This window comes from Podarcis cretensis (genome assembly GCF_951804945.1).
Source record: "Podarcis cretensis genome assembly, chromosome: 5".
Classification (NCBI taxonomy): domain Eukaryota; kingdom Metazoa; phylum Chordata; class Lepidosauria; order Squamata; family Lacertidae; genus Podarcis; species Podarcis cretensis.
The window spans coordinates 30,019,811-30,040,354 of record NC_137174.1 but is presented as its reverse complement, the minus strand read 5'-3'; the positions used below and the strand labels follow the sequence as shown (position 1 = coordinate 30,040,354).

Sequence of the window (20,544 nt, the reverse complement as noted above, 5' to 3'; positions counted from 1 at the left end):
GGCGAATTGACGTTACACGAGAATGCAAGTGCAGTAAGCACGTGAGGGGATGGTGGTGATAATGCTGCGCTAATGCGGGTAGCGCCTTATGCTCGAAGCTCGCCACGCCAAGCTCAAAATTTTATCAGCTGCTCTGTATAATGCCTGTCCTGCTCTCTAGTCTCCACCCCATCTCATTATTAAGCTCCACCTCAAGAATTAGAAGTTCTTCCAGACCTTCGCTTAAGGGCAGACGCTGCCTTTTGAGCCTTCTCCGTTGGATAAACGTTCCCCTCAGCCTTGGGAAACCCCAGATCACCAGCATTTATAATCAAAGCTGTCTGCATAAATAGATGTCGGTCATAAAGAAATCTGCACATGAATAAAGCTGCAGTAATTAGGTTATTATTGTCTATTGGCACTGTCATCCAAGCCTCAGAGTAGATGCATTTGAGGTGTTTTTAAAGTATATTTTCAGAAAAGGCCAGAAGGTTTTCATTTATTTCTTAAATTAGTATGCCATATTCTAATTTTAAGGAGTGGGTGGGGCCAATTACTACCTTAAACTAGCCTTAAGATAACAACAAAATGAAGGAGACTGGGCTTTGCACTTCAAAACATTTTATAAATCCATATACAAAAGAAAAGCCCTTATCAATTTCAAGAAGCTGGAACAAAAAAAAAAAAATGGTGTTAGAGAGCAGGACTTCAAACATATTCTTAAGTGTAGTCAAATTAGATTAAAAACCACATAATTCTGCCACTTATTTTTAATACATCAACCACATCCTAAGGCAGCATATTCCTTTATAGGCTTGCAAACTATAAAGGCTTGGTTTTAGATATGAAAATTGTCTCTATCTAGATAATTAGTCACCATGGCACTAAATGCTGATCTCCAAGAATACACGTCTAACTGAAAGAAACGGATTAGTCCTACGCTGAAATTAATAGGCATGACTAACAGGTCCCTTAATTTCAGTACTTCTACCCAGGGTACCACTTAGCTGCCTACAATGCTCTGATCTGTTCAATTCACTTCAACCAAATTTGTTGTGCCAGTGTAAGAAATATATCTAAATGAACAGGTTCAAAGGGAAAGTATGCCACCCATTGAGAATCCCAGTTTTGTTTTGGTAGTCCGTGATCACTAAAACTTGAGATGAACTAGAATTTCTTTCACCCCAACAATGCATTAAATGCTATTTAAGAACATCCCAAGTCTAACTTTAAGATATTCAATAATTCTATAAGTGAAATTCACTACAGCACAATGTAAAATTGAAGACACAATCTAGATATTTTAGTGAGAATACAGCTATTTTTAATAATTCAAAGAGCAGTTTATTATGTCTATTATACATAGTTGCACAATTTGAGGCTGGTTAAATACAATCAGTTTTCAAAAATTTATTGGAATAGTTTCCAGATTACAACATGCAAGTGTCCATGAAAATATTTGGCATTTTTTGTTTGAAATTCTGAATAGGCACTTACATGAGGGAGTTAAGTTCTCTCAGTCATAGACATCCATGCTAAAGAGAAATATCCCAGCACGCAGCATCTTTGACTGCTTTATCAAAGTGCCATGGTAGTAAAACAGTTCTTACAGAAGTATAATTTGAGAATTTCACTTACTCATAAAGTAAGGTAACCAATAACACTTGCAGTGAAGTTTAGAAACATTCTTGGTAGATAGGCCAAGTGAACTACAAATATGAGTAGCCATCTAATTCAGCAGGTTCCATATTGTGACCGTAGTTAAACTCCATTTCTGAAAACTACATGCTTAATTGTGGATAGATGGAGGCTAACAAGGGTTGTCCAAAGACTAAATTCACTAAAGTTAAAAATGACTGGGTGTTTTGCTAGACAGAATTCCAAAGCCTACTTAGAATTCAATTTGGTTTACATACACAGACCTTCCTACAAGCCAATGTTTGAGGTGGTAAGATGAAGTGTGCATTTTAATGCAAAGTGATCTGAATTTTGTGCCTATGACCCGAATTCCAAAAGTGTAATCAGTAAAAGCTACATTTTCACACACCTTTGCCACTGAAACACAGCTTAATGGGATAATTCTGTATTTTCGCTAAGGGCATATAAGCCTTCAAGGGCTTTGCAATTTGATAATAGAATCATTAAGATGGAGGTGCCAAGAAAAGAATTAGAAGAGTCATCACCCCTCTTATAAAGCTAGTATGAGAAAGAAGCTTGTTTTATTATATACATTCCTCAGAAAGAGACAAAGTCTGAAAACTCTGGCATGAGAACTATTCCAAGTGTATGGACAAAATCCCATTATAAACCCTGAATTTGTCATTTTAGAACAATATATTTATTAGTTTCGAAGGATACAGGCAGACGATGAGGAAGGATGTATGATATGACTGTGGTATAGGAAGAGGAAATGCTTTAGTCTACCATCGATGATAAGCAAAACTTAAATGCACCAGCCTACATGCATGGGAAAACGTAACTTTTTTAAGCTTTATGCATATATCTGAGTGCATCACACCAGACAAAAAGTAAAATGTGCAGTATAAAATAGCTTTAGAAAGTTCCAGTGTTTGAGAAAGCGCTTATTTTAAATGTATGTACACACTTGAATGTTTACTTAAAGAATGTTTTAGTAGTGTGGGAAATGCAGCACTGTAAGATGAGGAAGACTGTTGAAATGGGTGGCCTTCTTCCCTACAGGCTGTTGCCACCTTTAACCTGCTGATCTATCAACAGTTCTTTCACTCCCAACACCCAGTTCACATTTCAGGCTGCTCTGCTGATGCCTGTGGTTCTGGACTTTCAAACCGCTGGTGGAAGTTGGTTCGTTGTTTCCTCAGCTTCTCAGGAGCTTTTCTCCAAAGAATGATCTCCTGTTTAAGGTGAAAGAAAATGTACAGTTTAGAGGCTTCATATTTTAAACATACTGATGTCACAGATAGAAGCATCTCTCCTAGAACACTCACGCACGTCCTTTGGCATTTCCATATAAACTTCTGAAAAAACCTAGATACTGAAAGCCACAATCCTTTTCAGAAAGTTATGCTGAAGCATGGAGTGGTGCCCATGTTGTACAGTTCTCTTCATGAGGTCTCCTTTGCTCCTACTCTAGACAGTTTGGCAGCACATAAAAACATTGTTTCATAAAGCCTTCCCTTAAGCAGGTAATGGGAGATAAGATTTTTATTAGCATTGTTCTGCTTTTATTACTGATGTTTTAATGGACTGCATTTTTTCTGCTTAAGTATCCCAATTATTGTTTTATTGGGTGTTGGCTTTAGTACTTTGAAAGTTGCCCTGAATATTTTCTAACAGAAAAGGCAACACAAATAAATAATAATCCACCTCATTGCAATACTTCAGTGCACAATCTGTCATACCTGTTGCTTGAAGTACCTTCTGTCCTCTTCATCAACTAATACTAGGTTCAAGAAGTATCTTACTGAAAACTTTTTATTCACATCCCTCATTGTAGGAGTAGGATCATAGCCCGCCAAGAAGAGTCTTATAGGAATAGATTCACCTTAGATAAAAAGAAGTTGTCATTAGTTTTGCTTCTTTCCTCAACATTTAAAGGATTAGAATAGTTCCCGACAGTGAATAATCTGGAGTCACAGGGAATGGCATGACATCAATTTAAAAAGAAGGGGACTGGGAATTTCTTCTTAAGCAAGTCACACCAAATCTCAACATGCCTTTTAATCTGGGCGGGAGTAGCCTCTAAAAAGGAAAACAGCTATATATTTAAATGTGAGCATGGCTCTGCATCCATTTCTGTCATCCAATCAAGCTGGGGAGCACAATTCAGGACAGACAAAGCGCAAAGCTGAAATATGAATTTGTTATCACAACATGCAGGGTGATTAATAGATGGCTTTAAAGGGACAAGCCAATTGCTACTGAATACCAATTGCTGGGGAACAGCAGCAGAAGATAAGCATCTGGTTGACTACTGTGGGAGAGAGGATGCTACACTAAACTAGTCAATCCAATAGAGCTCTTCTTATGTTCAGGGGTAGCACATTTGTCCATGTTTTCCCTACTCTTTTTATTGACTCTTAAGAACACAAGAAAAAGTAATGATAGACCTGGCACAAACCAGAAATCAGTTTTCTAATTTATGAAAGCAACTAATACTATCCAATTGGTATTAAGGAGTGAAGGCCCCAGATTAGGAGCCCCTTATTCATTTAAGGCACTTAAATGATGCATAAGGCAAAATTGGTATTTAGTGCTTTAGATTTTCTTTTTGTACCAGTCTAGGCTTCGAGATAATTTTTATGTATTCCATAATAGGATTATTATGTATTCCATAATAGGATTCCATAATAGGATTAACACTCAATTTAGAGAAACAACCTATATTTTAACATAAAAATGCTTTGACAATGTTAACAAACACCAACTCACCTTTAACTGGTGCACCATCCATTATTTCATACTTTGCAATGGTCTCTGTCTCTGTCGTGGTACTAGGTCCTGGTTAAACAATTATATTTTTTAAAAAGTCCTTTAATTCAATTTTGCATATTTAGTTGAATACATTTATTTCTATGGACTAAAGCTCCTTAGCAGTTATACCTTATCAGATCATGAATAGGTACTGAATTACACGGGTAATGAGAAAATATCACTACTTCTCAGCTCTTCAAGACACAGCTCCTCTTAGTAATATCCAATATTTGTACTTCCCCAGCTCAGTCCAATACAACAGAATCTCAGAGGAATTATGAGCCCTGATTACAGCTGTTAATCAGGACCAACAACATGATTAGTTAGTCAAAGTAAACAACTGTCACCCAAGTCTTAAATCTGAACAGGTTACCCCAGTTTAATGTGAATCATATCTGCCACTTGGAGCCTACCCACCACACCAATTATGAAATATTACTACATTTAGAAGTGCAAAGCAATTGTACAAGAAGGTCTTTGAAGTTGAAAAGTAGTTGAACAGAATGCCTGATTGCCATGTATATTGCTAAATACACAGTTGAAGGCAGAGGTTTCAGGAACCTATTCACTGTGAAGCATAAACTAGTTACCTGCAAACCAGTATTGGTTACTATGTACAGCTAAAAGAAGCTAACTAGCTACACATACATATGCAAAATAGAACAGACTATTATAAATTGGAAATATCAGAAAAGATAGTTCTAGAACACATCAAATTAAAAGTAAAAATATTAATGACAGTTTCAAAATTCATCTTACCAATTCCAGTAATCTCTTTTTTGATCAGTTGTAATTCCATATGCTGAATTTTTATTCTTACTAAGAGAAAGTAAATTTTTCCAACAATCACATCCTTTAGATGATACCTTACAGAAACAAAGGAAGGGGGCTTGTAAACTGCAGAATTTAACATTTTAAAACTAGTTTACAGCATTTTACAATGCTTTTGTGTATTCATATTGCTGAAAAAGGATAAGAAAACAGAACTATCTATATTGAACAGGGTTACTCATTTTACCAAAGAGCAGACCCACACTCAAGTTTGTAGCTGCTACTCAGTTTTATTCCTCAATCAGGCAGTTTGTTTTCAGAAGCCACTTTAAAGCCCAATGAACAGAAAGTGCTAGTAGTAGTAGAGACTGTTACAAGTTATCACAATATGCACTGAAGGTAAGTTGAGATTTCAAAATGTTGATGCCATAACAAATCAAAAAAATTGTATCCTACTTTTGCATCATGTAGAATTGGATCCAGACTAAGCTATTTGCACTTAGGTCCACTGCAATCAATGTGAAAAGTCAGTAATGTCTAACTTTTAGATAAGTACAACTAACTTAGTTTGAATCCCACTCATAGTAACAGAACACTCAATTGGCATACAATGAGCACATTTTTTTAAAAATAGCAAAATTAAAAGAAACACAGAAAAACAGCCACCAGCAAAACAGTTTTAAAGGAAGCAAGACTAAGAAATCGTCATAAGCCACCAAAGCAGAATAGTTTTCACCTGCTTTCTAAATGTCATCAAGGAGGCACCAGTTGGACTCCCAGAGAAAGGAGTTCCAAAGTTTGGGTAGAGTTCTCAAAAAGGACCTTTTATGTATACCCAGCAACTCAATCTTAAACACTGATGTGACATAGAGCAGCGTCTCCTCCAACTACCTGAGCTCACAAACAGACTGGGTGTCAGTGGAGCCAATATAGTACAGTAATCAAAATCACAGTACAGTACCAGTAGCTGGTATAGTAATCATAATTTTAGCTGCAGCATTTTGTATCAGATGAAGTTTCCATGTGGGCAGTTGGTTCAAGAACAGAGTAATATAATACTCTTGAAGTGTAACAACTTTGGAAGATCAGCTTCACCCACCTATACCTATACATGGTCCATTAGCAACCAGTTAATTACTGCTATGTGTTCCACACTTTTAACCTGAAGGAGTTTCCCTGGTTACCCATTTCAAGGTCACACATTCCCTTATTCATAGTACATACTTGGATTTGTTGTATTCAAATTCTATATGCAGACAATCTTCAATGCCGACTTCCATTTTAATAGAGTTGTTAACATCTGGGTATGTCGCAAGCTGGTGAACGATAAGGTCATACTCTTTTACCAAGTCTGACAATCTTCTTACTATCGTAACTTTAAGGAAATACCTACAAAACAGGAAATTAGCACAGATTGTATACACAGAATATTTTACATACATGAAGTGGCCAACTTTATCAAATTAGCTAACATCAGAAATAGACTATATTGAGATTAATAAACTGCATTAGCAGTTAAATCTGAATTAAAACAATATGCTCACAATTCTAATTCCTTTTGTTGCAAGGCCAAAATAAGAATTTAATGAGTGTTCCCTAAAGCGAGAGAAGGTGATTCCAACTTTTATTAGCACAATGGGTTGAAACCAGACATGCCTGCAGCAGAACTCTAAAGCTTCAGCAGGTAGAAGAGAAAAGGCAATTCATTCCCACTCCCCTGCAGCTCTCCATGAAGATTGGCTTGAGATGATTGAAGGTCCTTCTGGTACAGCATGGGAGATGTGGTGGGATGCTGCAGAGGAAATCTATTCCTTCAATCTAGCATGAGTCTCTGCTGAACCAGAATCCCTTCTGCAAACTGAAAGGATTCAATCCAGTATTTCTTTACAGCTCTATAAACAGGATGGAATATATTTTGAGGACCCACCTACATTTAAATCTAAGGTTTACATATTATTTTTAAGGCAGGCACATCCAAATTCGTGTTTCAGATTGCTTGCTAAAGCTTTTTTTACCGTTTCTATATAGTTTCCTGTTATCATTATTATAATCATATTTATTATATGGCTAATTACTTTTACTATGTAGAATTTTTTATTTATTTCATTTTATTGCAACTTGTTTTCATTTTTGTATTTCTTAAAATTAACAATGCTGTAATCAAGTATTTTAATAATGACTAAAGAACAGAAATTCAGAGTCTTCCATCACTGCATGCCTTTTGGCTCAAATACCTTCCAATTATCTCTCAAAAGCTGCACATTAATCTATGTAACTAAGGGCAACATCCAACATAACATTAGTGGAATAAGTTTGAGAATTAACATTGTTCTGCAATCAGTAGTGCAAAAGCTTAGTTGTCACTAAGAAGTTCTGCAACTTGTTTCACAAGCACAATTCTCTCACTGGATTCAGCTGCTGTGCTACACTCAAAACAAGGCTCTGGCTAGCAAAACAGCTGTTGTAAAAGTGGCCTGCCACAATCAGATATTACTCTAAACAACTTAAAATGATTTGAGCAAAATGATTTTATTATAAGAAATTATTCTAAGCAAGTGATACAAGTTTCTTAGTATAGAGTGACGTTTGATACACAAGACTGCTCACTTTGTCTTTGGAGCACAGGTTGCATAAAATCTCAGCTTTGGAGACTACTCAGATGAATAGCCTACCAGCCTGCAGGAGCATATAGGGAGTTTGATTCACAAGATATTTTATCTAGATTCTGAAGGCCAGAAAAGAAAAAAAATCCATCAAAGCCATCAGATCAGAAAGAAAAAGGATCCATATGGGTTAGATTCAAAAGTACACTTCCATTAATGGAAACAGTTCTTTCAGCAATGTAACAGCTTTCAATTCAGCAAAGGTTCCTACACACGGAAACGAAGGGAGGTGACTTTCTCAGATACCATTTTCCCCTTATAACCCTCATACCACCTTCCTTCAATTTAAGGGATGAGAGAGGCTGCAGGGGGGATTTGGCAAAAGAACCCCTTCCCTCTTTGTGGATGTCTCTGCTAGATCAAAATTCCTTCCACAAACAGATGGGCCCTTTTGATGCAACCAATTTATAATATATTTTTACACATACCTATATAATGCTATAAGTTTAAAACTATTATAACCATAACTGCAGAAATAGTACTTTTCAGTTTCCATACCTCAATCTGACATTGGCACCGATGTAGGATTCATATGGCTTCTCAACTTGCATAAACTCAAAGTCGTAACTTCTACTTTGTGTTAATTCACCAGGTAAGGCCAGTTCTTTCACTAGGTTTACAAATTCATGAGTATTGCTCTTGTCACTGAAAAGCTCTAAGAAAGTAATGAATAGAATCAGAGAGGAAATGTAACAGAAGCTTTCCTTAAGGAGTATACAATGGCTTGACACTTGGGACTGCTGCAAGTGTCAAAGAAGAAAAGAAGAAAAGAAATAGAAAGATATTAAAATATTGGCATTATTTCTATCTCCATTTAATCATGTGAATTAAAAAAAAAATTATTTTTATTTTACAGTGTGGTCTAATTCAGAACTCCTTCAGTATGTCAGTTGTATTGCAAAGATCCTCCATACAAGTACAAAATACAACTGTTTTGTTAATTATACTGCAGAACAGCCCACCATTGTTTAATATCAACAGTCAGTTTGACAAACAAGCAAATGACTTGTTGGAGTAAATTCAATAACTTAAAAGGTAGGTTAGTAGAATGTTTTCCAAAATGTGTCATTTTATTTTATATTCTCATATTATAAGCAGAGAGAGAGAATTTACTGAACAAATGTTACTGAACAATTTTACTGAGAATTTACTGAACAAATTTTGGTTTATGAAACAGAATATACAAACTTTAAGAAAAAGCTCTTCAAGAAAAAACAAAAGCAGAACATACAAAGATGTGGCCTCAATAAATTACGTCATCTTTACTTGTTGCATCTTAATCTTCAAGATCCACATATGATCTAGCTAGAATATAGTTACTATTTTTAAGATGCATGCTGTTTGTGTAACTACTGCTTGGCAACATATCACAGATACAATTTATGTGAATCACAGACAGCAAACATTATTTACTTCAAAACAAACATCTTCGGGATACTTGTTATACAACCAGTGTTGGAAACTCAGATATATAAGCTAGGCACCAAATGGCTCCTTAACCAATGTTATAGTCGCCAAAACAGAATGGTTGCCATTTTGGGGCAAGATGGCTCTTAAGTCTTATTCTTCAAATGATGGACTGACTGTGATTGATTCTCAGTTAAACATCTGCCTAGTTCAGATGACAACCTTGAGCTAGGTTAAGAGCTTTGAGAACTTAAAGAAGAAATGTCACTTGACCCAGGGACAGTCCACATATATATACTGGCCTATTCTGAGCTCTTTTTCTTAATGGTGACATGGACCATTCATAACATAACCATATTCTTTACAACTGTGAGCAGGGCAGTGGGATGGGGTAAGTGAAGACAAGCAACAATTCACTATAATGTTGTTCACCACTCCTGCTCAGACTGCATAGAAATAAAATTTTGGCTCCTGGTTGTGCAGATAAAAATTAACTGATAGAATTCTACAGGATGTGGTAATAATGTGTGAAAACAGTTCAGATACAATGATCCCCAGAATGTGCCTCCTGATGGTGGAGATGTCATGTGACATCCTGGTGCCCAGGTCAAAAGCCTGGTGCAAAATGAGCCTGACTAATTTTGAACACTGTATTCAACTACCAAGAGACCAGTCCAGATTACGATTCCTATATCAGGGTTATGAGCACTCAAAGCTATCCATACCAAATGGTAATTCTAAGAGACTCACCAATTTGTCCTACAAATTCAATTCTAATTCCTTGATGCTCTAGCCTCTTTCCAAGTTGTTTAAAGACTATGTTTACCTGAAAAAGTCAAAACACAATGAAAAGGTGTAAGTGTAATGATCCATTTGTACAAAAACTTATTTTAGATCAATATATATATATATATATATATATATATATATATATTCCACCTTTCCACTGCATTTGCAACGCTAATGCAATGTAGAACAATAAAAAATAATCAGTAACAAAATAAAACAACGGTTAAAAACAGATAGGTGCAATTGATAAAACCAGTATTTTTCAAAAGGAAGTGTGGTTCTGGTTCATTGCCCCCTTTCCAGCCCTGTGTTACAATGCTGGACTACATGGCATTTTCATTCCTTCTTCCAACTCTTATTTACTGAATTTTCACAGCAAAAATGGTTAAAACTTGCTAGATGCCACCAGCACTCCCTGCGCCCTGCCAGTTCCTCCTTATGCAATTATTTACAACACTAAAAAAAAAAAATGGGACTGTGGGAAGAGAAACTGGTGAAGCAGCTGTTTAGCAATGAGTGAAAGTAGTTCATTAAATGACAGAAGCAGGAAAAGACAAGTTTTAAAGCAAAGAATGGAGATAAATATGGCACCATTCCAGCATTCTAAAGGGGCAATGAATAGCAGAAGGTTGGAAGAACAGAGGCGCTGGATCTGGCCATGTGCAATGTGCACAGACACTGCCCTTTTCCATTTTATAAGTAAGAGAATTCCAATAGAATATTCTATGTAGAAGATGGGGCAGGTTCAGGCTTTACAAATACTTCTTCTGTACATCAGAACCCCTACTGTGGGTCTGGATTGCACCAGAACTCCCTTCTAATCATTTGCCAGAATTGAAGGCATTGTGTTAAAGGCAAATTCAAAACCATCACAACAGGGGTAGTATTTTTGGATTCAAGATATTGTTATAAAGGGTTTAAGAAAAACTGTAGAAGATAAAACTATCCCTGGCAACTTTAAAGGTAAAGGGACCCGACAGTTAGGTCCCGTTGTGGACGACTCTGGGGTTGCAGCGCTCATCTCGCTTTACTGCCCAAGGGAGCCGGTGTTTGTCCGCAGATAGCTTCCAGGTCATGTGGCCAGCATGACTAAGCCGTTTCTGGCGAACCAGAGCAGCGCACAGAAACGCTGTTTACCTTCCTGCCAGAGCGGTACCTATTTATCTACTTGCACTTGACGTGCTTTCGAACTGCTAGGTTGGCAGGAGCAGGGACCGTGCAGTGGCAGATCACCCCGTCACGGGGATTCAAACCGCTGACCTTCTGATCAGCAGGCCCTAGGCTCTGTGGTTTAGACCACAGCACCACCTGCGTCCCATCCTTGGCAACTTTATGTGATGGTTATATATGACCTCTAGCATAAGAGTCTTTGGGTTGTATCCAGTGTTAGACTAGACAAGACCAACTTATGTCCATTAATTTCAGTGAGTCTACTCTGAATAAAACAGTTCAATACAACCGTGCCACAGAATGCTGGACTAGACAGGCCTTTGGCCTAATCCTAGAAGCCTCTTCTTAGAACATTAGACCATAGATCATTAATATGACATTATCAAACATTTGTGTAATAAAAATTAATGAAGATGACTTATTATTTCCTGTGCCAACACTGAAAGAGGTTCCTCCGCAACAAAATAAATGTGTTGGTCCTTCTTTGACATATACATATTGACTTGATAACATCAACAATAACAATTTGTTATACACTAGAATCTAGATTCTATTATGAGATTATCTGGAACAGTTATATCATTAATACCGTTTCTGCCCTATATCTTACATAAAGTACAAACTTCTTTTTTTAAAAAAAATTTACCTTTCCTGAAACCGATTCTCCATCATAGAAAAGATAATGTTTTTCTATTTTACCATCTTCTGTTTTTATTTCAGCTGTTTTTCGTGATTCTGCGTCATTAAGAACAACATCAATCTCACAAATGGGACCAAACAAGCCTCCCAGAAAACTCTGCAATAAAAACCAAATTCACTTAGTCTTAGATAAAATAAACAGCAACTTTATCAAGTTCAATATAGCGGCCACAAAGTGTAGCTAAATAATGAAGAAAAGGTTCGATTGGCCCTTGTTTTAATTGCTCCTTTAAACATATATAAAAAAATTAATTCTACCAAAAATTTCAGATGTAGAAACTGAACTGGTGTGAGATAGCAACAGAACACGGTTATGAATTGTCACATTTGGGGAAAAGCAAGCATCATACAGGTTCACCATGTCTTATGTGCCAGTGTAGCCCCCCCACCACACATGCTACCCCATAACAATTATAAAACTTTACTTCTTAAAGAATAAATTTAAATCAAAATATTTTAAGGGTGAAGTTTAAGCAACTTAAAACAATTCTTACATATATGTTTCTGCATTGATGGAAGGGAAAAATACTACAAAATACATTAAAACTACATTACAGAAATCTAATCAGCAACTAGTTTTGTCTGAGGGCCACTTGAACAAAATGGGGAAATGACAGGCTAAGGCCCCATGCCCTAAACCCCCAAATAGTTTGCAGCCTAGTCCCATTGCTGCAGATGCTGCTCATCTATCTTTTGTGCCTCATCTAAGAAAAGCACCACTACTCAGGGAAAGATTAGACCAAGCACGACCAACTTCCATCGATCAGGAACCCATGATCGACCATGATCGCCCACCCCGCAAGCGACCAGTTGGACATGCCTGGATTAGACTATTAGAAATAGTGGTTTCGGGTATCCAAATAACATTTAAAAAGTGCTTAATGCATTTCAGTTGCTAATGAATTGTCCGGAGACTATGGGTGGCGTTCAACCAAGTTTTACTCAAAGCAGGCCCACTCAAATTAATGGATCACATATTTCTTAACTTCAATGGGCCTACTCTGAGTAGACGTTAGCTACTCTCTGCCTACCAGGTGCGGGAAACCTTCGGCCTGTCAGATGTTGCTGAGCTGCATCTTCCAGCATCCCTAGCCATCAACATGCTTGTTGAATCTGATGGGAACTTAAGTACAGCAAGGGCAAAAGGTTCCCAGTCCCCACACCTGGGCTATACTTGAAGTACTTAAAAGGCCTGATTCAGCTGAAGGCCCTCTGTCCCATTCCTTATCTGATCCCTTTTGTCCTATTTCCTTCTTTCAGGAATCAGCAGGACTCTTTAATTTGGCCCCAAAGCGAACAGGGAAGGAGAGTGGGCCAGGAGACTTGTGGAGGAACAGAAGCAAAACAGACCACCTGTATCCTGTCTCAGTGCCTCAAAGCACTGTAAAAAAAGAAAACCTAGATGGCATTCAATTCTTGCTAATAAGCAAACACCAAGCTATCCAAACAATATGCACAATGGAAGTCCAGACTTCAAAGGAGCCCTACAAGAATTTAATAAGCCACCATTAAAGGCAAAACAAACTGAACTTTCTGACTGAACTTGAAAACATTGTTGAGTGCCTTAACACACTACATAACTGATCTACAATAAAATGAATTAATTTAGGGGGGGGACCTTCAAAACCTAAAATGAGTGTGTTTGCAACACACAGTTGTTATATTTGCACACACACGCATACTTTAAGTCTAACTACAATTTGTCTATCCTGTCTTGCTTTGGAACGCAGAGGCCATTCAGCTTGTACAGCAGTGTTCAAAATTAGCCAGGCACTGAACATGATGCAGTCAATCACAAAGCATAGTTTGTCACTTTAGACAAGATGGCAAATTTGTCATATACTAAGAGGAAGGGGATCACAGCATGTGCTGGGAGGAAGAAACATGTAAGCCCAAGGGTCCTAGGAGGCTCATTCCCGTTAATAGCAAACCTTAGCATTAAATCTGAGCCATCTCAATGACTGTCAGCTGAATATGCGCAAGGCCCCCAGAGTAAAGGCTGTATTTGAAGAGTTATTCAGACATCTATCTGTTTGGGCTCTTGGCACACTCGTAAGTGTGCACAACACATTATTGATGTTGCAGTCATCAAGTGATGAGCATATATGGCAAATGTCTCCTCAGTATTTCAACATTTAGAGGTACTGGTAGTATCTGCCACCCATCCAATAATTAATTTATTAATATAAGTAGGCTAGTAAAGCAAAGGCAAATTAGCATTGTCAACCTTTGGGTCTGACAAGACTTCATTTGCCTTTAACAGCTGCATGAAAAGCAGAAGTTCAGCATGTGGGGCCAGGAGGGAGGGAGTTACATTGGTTTGGCATGTCATGGGGTTTAAATTCACAGCAGCTCGTCCAGACCAAGTGTTACTAATGGTAGCCAGCCATGCCTGAAAGTTATTTTATGACCTACAAACTACACCAAAGATTTCTACAGCTTATGAAGACTGAGGAAATCCCTATATATAATTCTTGTAGGCACTGTCACACCACCTTAAAATATAAAAGTAAATGACTCAGGGTGCTTCCAGACTGGAGTTTATTCTGGAGTAGGTGCTGTTCATGGATGCAAGATTTGACAGCATCCACAAGACATCTGTATCATAATACAAGACTTTTTAATCTGTTTAATCTGAATTTCACCTTACTATGCAAAGAAAAGAAAGTAGAAACAACCTATTATACAGCTACAGGCACGCCTGGTGCAGACGCTTATTACCATGTTGTTTTTTTGGTAAGCAATTTAGTCATATGTGTTGTGACGTTTTGATGAGTGGTCTCTACTGCCACCCCTACTTCCATTTTTTCTCAACTGCACACAGCCTAGTCACTTTGTTTCTTGCGACCCAAACTATCTCAGCCTATTTACCTATTTCCACCAACTGCCATACACTGAACACCTTCAAATTTCAGCCAACCAGTTCAGAGAAGGTAGACATCTTCACACAGTATATGTAGGGTATATCTCAGAGACAAACTGTAGTACATGCATTGAGACTTTAAAAAAATAGAGGTCTTATGCAATACCTTTCTTGCACAAGACCTTCCCACTTTCCTCTGTGGTCTTGCACAAGACTTATTATATATTTTTTTAAAAAATATGGAAATGAGTCACCCTGTAGAATCAAAAGTCTCCATTTTACACGTCATAAAACATGATAACTAAGGGTTTTTAAGTTTGCTTTTGTGAATTTACAAGTGGGGGGATTAAAGGTGTGTACCCAGGTACAGAAATACTTGTGCACCTATTTAAAACTGGAAAAGGTAGAAGAGCAAAGCAGTACTAATACAGCGGAGGAACAAGAAAACACAGCAGGGAAATATTCTGGCACCAACACCCACTAGCACTGTTGGGGAAAAACATAATGCCTATGAAAATATGTGTCAACACTCATACCAATCATGCTCACAGAAAAACCAGATCTGAATGACCCATTTGCAATATTAAGCCACTGCCTGAAAGCTCACTAATACCCCCATAGGCTTTTTACAGACATAAGTCACTTCTAATCAATTGACCTTAAGGATTCATATAAATATTATTTTGCTAGTGACTCAAGAGTATATTGCCTGAACAATTTACATTTTATTACATGAGTGTAAGACCACATGCAGATTCTTTAAGGCATTGTTATGGATGGATATGTAATAAAGAAGGTCTTAAACCAGTTCTAGAATTCCTAAGGATTCTATATAGTATACCCAACCTGTTCCATTAAGCTACCTATCAGTACACACCTGGATGGAATCACTGAACAAAGTGTACCCTGCCAAAATTTTAAAAAAATGTTAGAATGAAATGACTAGCTAGAATGAAATGACTAGCAATTTGGAAAGTACCCTTGAGGTAATCTAATCCAACCCCCTCTCTGCCCAGTGCAAGGAGTAACTACAGGATTTCTACCTCCAGCAAAGGAGGTGGTCTATTCCACTGTCAAATGGTACTTAGCATTAGGAATGTTCTCCTTAAACCTAGCTGAAATCTGCTTCCCTACACTTTCCACCTACTGGTTCTAGTCCTGCCCTTTGGAGAAACAAAAAACAAGCCTGCTCCATCTTCTTCATTAAACCTGTCAGAAATCTGAAGACCACTCTCATGTCTCCCTTTAATCTTTTGGTGAGCCAAACATAGGCTCGCTGTGGTCTAAACCACTGAGCCTCTTGGTCTTGGCGATCGGAAGGTTCGAATCCTCGCGACGGAGTGAGCTCCCGTTGCTCTGTCCCAGCTCCTGCCAACCTAGCAGTTCAAAAGCACGCCAGTGCAAATAGATAAATAGGTACTGCTGTGGCAGGAAGGTAAACAGTTTCCATGCGTTCTGGCTTCTGTCATGGTGTTCCGCTGCAACAGAAGCTGTTTAGTCATGCTGGTCACATGACCTGGAAACCTATTTGAGGATAAATACAGGCTCCCCGGAACTGAAAGCAAGATGAGCACTGCAACCCCATAGTCACCTTTTACTGGACTGAACCGTCCGGGGGTCCTTTACCTTTTCATTCAACTATTCCTCAGATAACTTTGTTTCAACAACTCTCACCATCTCAGATGCCCTCCTCCTCTGGACATGCTCATTTGTCAGTGCCCTTCTTCAAAGTGTGATGCCTAGAGTACTGCAGACTCCAGGTTCAGCCTGACCACTTGCAACCAGTTGTGCAGGCAAAGTCTTCATACCACCCAGTTCTTCATAGAACCATCAGCGGCCTGAGAGATTTGGGATAGTGCCTGCTACACCTTTCCTAGGGTTGCTTCAGGAATACCTGTGTGCCCTGAGGGAGGGTAGGTGGCCAGGGATCTTGCGCCACCAACTCCCAGTCGGCCTGAAAGGGCTCTATCAACTCTTCATTTTATATTATAGTATTTTAAATTTGTAAACCACTTCAAGTGTCTTGGCAGAAATGCAGGACATAAAGCCAATAAAAAAACACCAATCAGCAAAGAAGCATTCACAGTCCAATCCTTACAACCTGCTCCCAGTTCTCCTTCTTGGGTTCCCTATACACCTTTCATTCCTACTGGTAATTACTAACAGCATTCTTCAAATTAAACCTTACAACTACAACAACCCAATTAGGCTGGTTAGGTTTTGCATGCCAGTGCTGCTGGGCAACACGTGAAGTAACAGCGCACTGTAAGTAACTGTGTGGTGAGGGTCTCCTCTCCCTACGCGAAGAGGTGAATAAATCCCCCGAGAATATAAACCCGCAGACACGTTTACGCCCCCACCCCACATTTCCTCCTCTTAGAAGCCAAACCCGGGACTGCCACCAGAGACAGCCCAGGTGACTGACGTGTCCCGCACTCCACGAAAATCCCAGCCACTTCCCTCCCTCCCTCCACCCCGCCCTGCTCGCTTAGCCCGCCGTGAGAAACCTAGACCCTGATCTTCCCGGGGCACCGGCGGCAAGAGCGCCCCTCCCCGCGTACTTTGCCTTCTCCTCAAGAAGCAGCGGAACACACGCCGCCCGCGTCACCCAGAAAGGCGGGGTGGAGCGCGTGGTGGAAGCGGGGCGGCGGCGGCATCGAATGGAAGCCCCTCGCGCCGAGAGTGCCGTATCCATGGGAACGGCCAACGGCTCGCCCGGCCTCCCTCGCCTCAAAAGCCCCCCAAGGCCCAACCCGCCTCACAAGGAGAAGGAAGGAGGAAGCCGCCGCCTCTGCTCATACTACAACGGTCCTGCAGGCCTCGGACAGGCGAGGCGACGCACCGCCATGAACAGCCCCGCTTCTCTCCTCCCCGCACCCCGCCGCCGCCGCCGCCTTAAGCCCGGCAGCCGCTCACTTACCATGGTCAGTCGGACTCCGGCCCCCCTCCCCAAGCAACAGTAGCAACCCCGGCCCGCGCCCCTGTCATGTGACCCTTAGAGGCCGCCGTTCGGATCCACGCCCCCAGCACGTGACCAGCCCTCCCTCGGGCGGCGACGGAGAAAGCCGGGCTAGGCGAACGGCGCCGGCAGGCAGGGAGGCAATGGTCGCTAGGGGGCGCTACTTCTCTCAACGAAGCTGAAAACACACACGGAAGCAGAAAGTTTGGTCCCGCCCTCTCCTGACGTCTTCCGTTCTGCAAATGAGCTAACCATGCCGCCCAATGCGAGGCATGTTTATTTGGGAGTGAAAGGCCCGCCGAGTTCAATGGCGCTTCTTCCCAACTACTTTTATAAAGGGTTGTAGCCGCGGGCGTCTTCCCCGTTGCCTGCTTTTTGGGCTGGTACCCGTTGTAGACAGTTTAACAACATAAATAAAATATGTATACCATTAAATATATTTTGGTAGGTGGAAACAATATTCTGGCACATGTTAAAAACATACAGTGCACCTCAATTGTAGCCGAAAGGAGGACACTGAGAACTATTACTTACTATGCTCGGGGGAACTTGTGTTTCTTGTTCCTGATCAGAAGGATGCAGCAGATGAGGCCTGGCTGCAATATCCACACAGGACATATAAAGAAAATTGAAAACATGGGTTCCCTCCAAATAATCCTGGGAAATGGTAGTTTACAGAGCTGCAATTTCCAGCACTCTTAACAAACTACAGTTCCCAAGATTATTTCAGGGAAGCCATGAGTCCCTGCCTCTGCCCTGCCTCACCTCCATTTTTCCTTTCTCCTCTCTTACTGAGGCCCTCCATAGAGAAATGTTTGGGGCGGGGAGACAAGAGCTATAATGATTCAACTGAGAATGCTAAATAAACCATGGAATATACATTGGCACTTGATGTGTGTGTGTTTGTGTGTAATGCACTTGGAGGGAATAGCTGGCTGGAACCCTAAACAGAAGCAGCAGAATGCACGGCAACCTTTTGTTGCAGGTCCCATTTGTGATTTACTACAGATGAAGTCCCTACTTTGAAGCATTTGCCATATAGAAATCCTCCTCCTCTTCCTCCTTTTGGGCTCACAACTGTAAAAGCATGAGACAAAAGGAGCTGGAAGGAAAGAGGAAACTTTGCACAATCTGGAAGAGAGTGAAAGAAGGAAAGAGTGGTAAAGGAATTTAAAAAACCCCAAAACCGGAGACTAGGGCCTGGTCCTCCTCTTTTATACCTGCTGCTGGGATTGACAAAGCTGCCTCTGACTGGTTGACAAGGCATTCTGGGATTGACAAGGCACCTGCCCCTCCCCTTCATCTCATAGCTCACCAATTAACCAATTATCCAACTCCTAGCCAAACCAATCAACCAACCAGAAGGATGACTGTCAATCTCTTTTTCTTAGGGTCTCCCTATTTTCAATGGAGAAATGTTGGGGGGTATGGAGTTATCCAACTCCCGAGCCGTCCGAAGGCAATCCTGTACAGTGAAGGGTTGCTTTAAACGTTTAATGTTTTCTTATGTTTTTATATATGTTGGATGCCGCTCAGAGTGGCTGGGGCAACCCAGTCAGATGTGTGGGGTATAAAGAATAAAATTATCATTATGGAATGAGGCGTCCCTATTTTCATCAGAGAAACGGGGGGCATGCTGGGTATATTTCAAAAAGGAAAGGGTATGAAAAAATCTGGATTGGGAGAAGGTAAAGTGTGGGAACGCACTGATTTGGAGGAGAAGGGGAAGAAAAGCTTGCTATCCACATTACATAACAATACAGAGGAGTTCTGGACGTCTGGGTGACCTTGGACCAGAAATCCAATCTCATCTACCACATCCATGTTATTGCTCCTCCTAACCGTGAACTCAAAATGGTGGGTGCACCTCAATTGTAGCCAAAAGGAGGGCACTGAGAAATATTACTTACTATGCTCGGGGGAACTTGTGTTTCTTGTTCCTGATCAGAAGGGTGCAGCAGATGAGGCCTGGCTGCAATATCCACACAGGACATATAAAGAAAATTTAAAACACATGGGTTCCCCCCAAATAATCCTGGGAAATGGTAGTTTACAGAGCTGCAATTTCCAGCACTCTTAACAAACTACAGTTCCCAAGATTATTTCAGGGAAGCCATAAGTCCCTGCTTCTGCCCTGTCTCCCCTCCATTTTTTCTTTGTCCTCTCTAAACTAAAGCATTTCTCACCTGTTTTGTCCACTGCATGATGGAAGCTCTACCTGGATCTCTCATTAATTTTTTTGCAAGATGGAAGCTGCCTTGTGCTGGGTCATATCATTTGCGCATCTAACTCAGTATTTTCTACATTGACTGGCAGTAGCTCTCCAGAGATTCAAAAAGGAAGTTTGGAGATGCCAGAAATCAAACCTGGGACCTTATGCAGCCAGAGCAGACACTGTGCAACTGCACTATGGCCCTTTCCCTAGTTATCACGAGTGCAGGAAGCTCCTGCAGCCAATCGGAAGCCGTGCCTTGGTTTTAAAACGGTTTCAGGAGTAAAACAGACTCCCAGAATGGATTAAATTCGAGAACCAAGGTACCACTGTACAGTCTTACCTTGGATCCCAAACGCCTTGGTACTCAGATGTTTTGGCTCCTGAATGTTGCAAACCTGGAAGTGACTGTTCCGGTTTGCAAATGTTCTTTGGAACCCGAATGTCTGATGCGGCTTCCTGCAGCCAATCAGAAGCTTTGGTTTCCGAACATTTTGGAAGTAAAACAGACTTCAGGAATGGATTCTGTTCATTTTCCAAGGTATGACTGTACAGTGGTACCTCAGGTTAAGTATTTAAT

General features: G+C 40.1%; 1 protein-coding gene across 5 annotated transcripts; it reads right to left on the bottom strand.

The window, feature by feature from the left end:
* Window positions 1-1,280: 1,280 nt before the first annotated feature.
* VPS26A (VPS26 retromer complex component A) lies at window positions 1,281-18,144 on the bottom strand. 5 transcript variants are annotated; one of them, XM_079976461.1, is made up of 9 exons: window positions 17,714-18,144; window positions 11,878-12,027; window positions 10,023-10,098; window positions 8,364-8,520; window positions 6,427-6,591; window positions 5,191-5,297; window positions 4,390-4,458; window positions 3,360-3,502; window positions 1,281-2,852 (listed from the first exon to the last, which is right to left on the bottom strand). In XM_079976461.1, exons 1-9 carry the CDS (start codon window positions 17,714-17,716, stop codon window positions 2,739-2,741), a joined length of 984 nt encoding a protein of 327 aa, XP_079832587.1. In that variant the 5' UTR covers window positions 17,717-18,144; the 3' UTR covers window positions 1,281-2,738. The 5 variants fall into 5 exon arrangements, with proteins under 5 accessions (XP_079832587.1, XP_079832586.1, XP_079832588.1 ...); XM_079976460.1 differs by lacking the exon at window positions 17,714-18,144 and adding an exon at window positions 17,636-17,679; XM_079976462.1 differs by lacking the exon at window positions 17,714-18,144 and adding an exon at window positions 16,468-16,666.
* Between the last annotated feature and the right edge of the window lie 2,400 nt (window positions 18,145-20,544).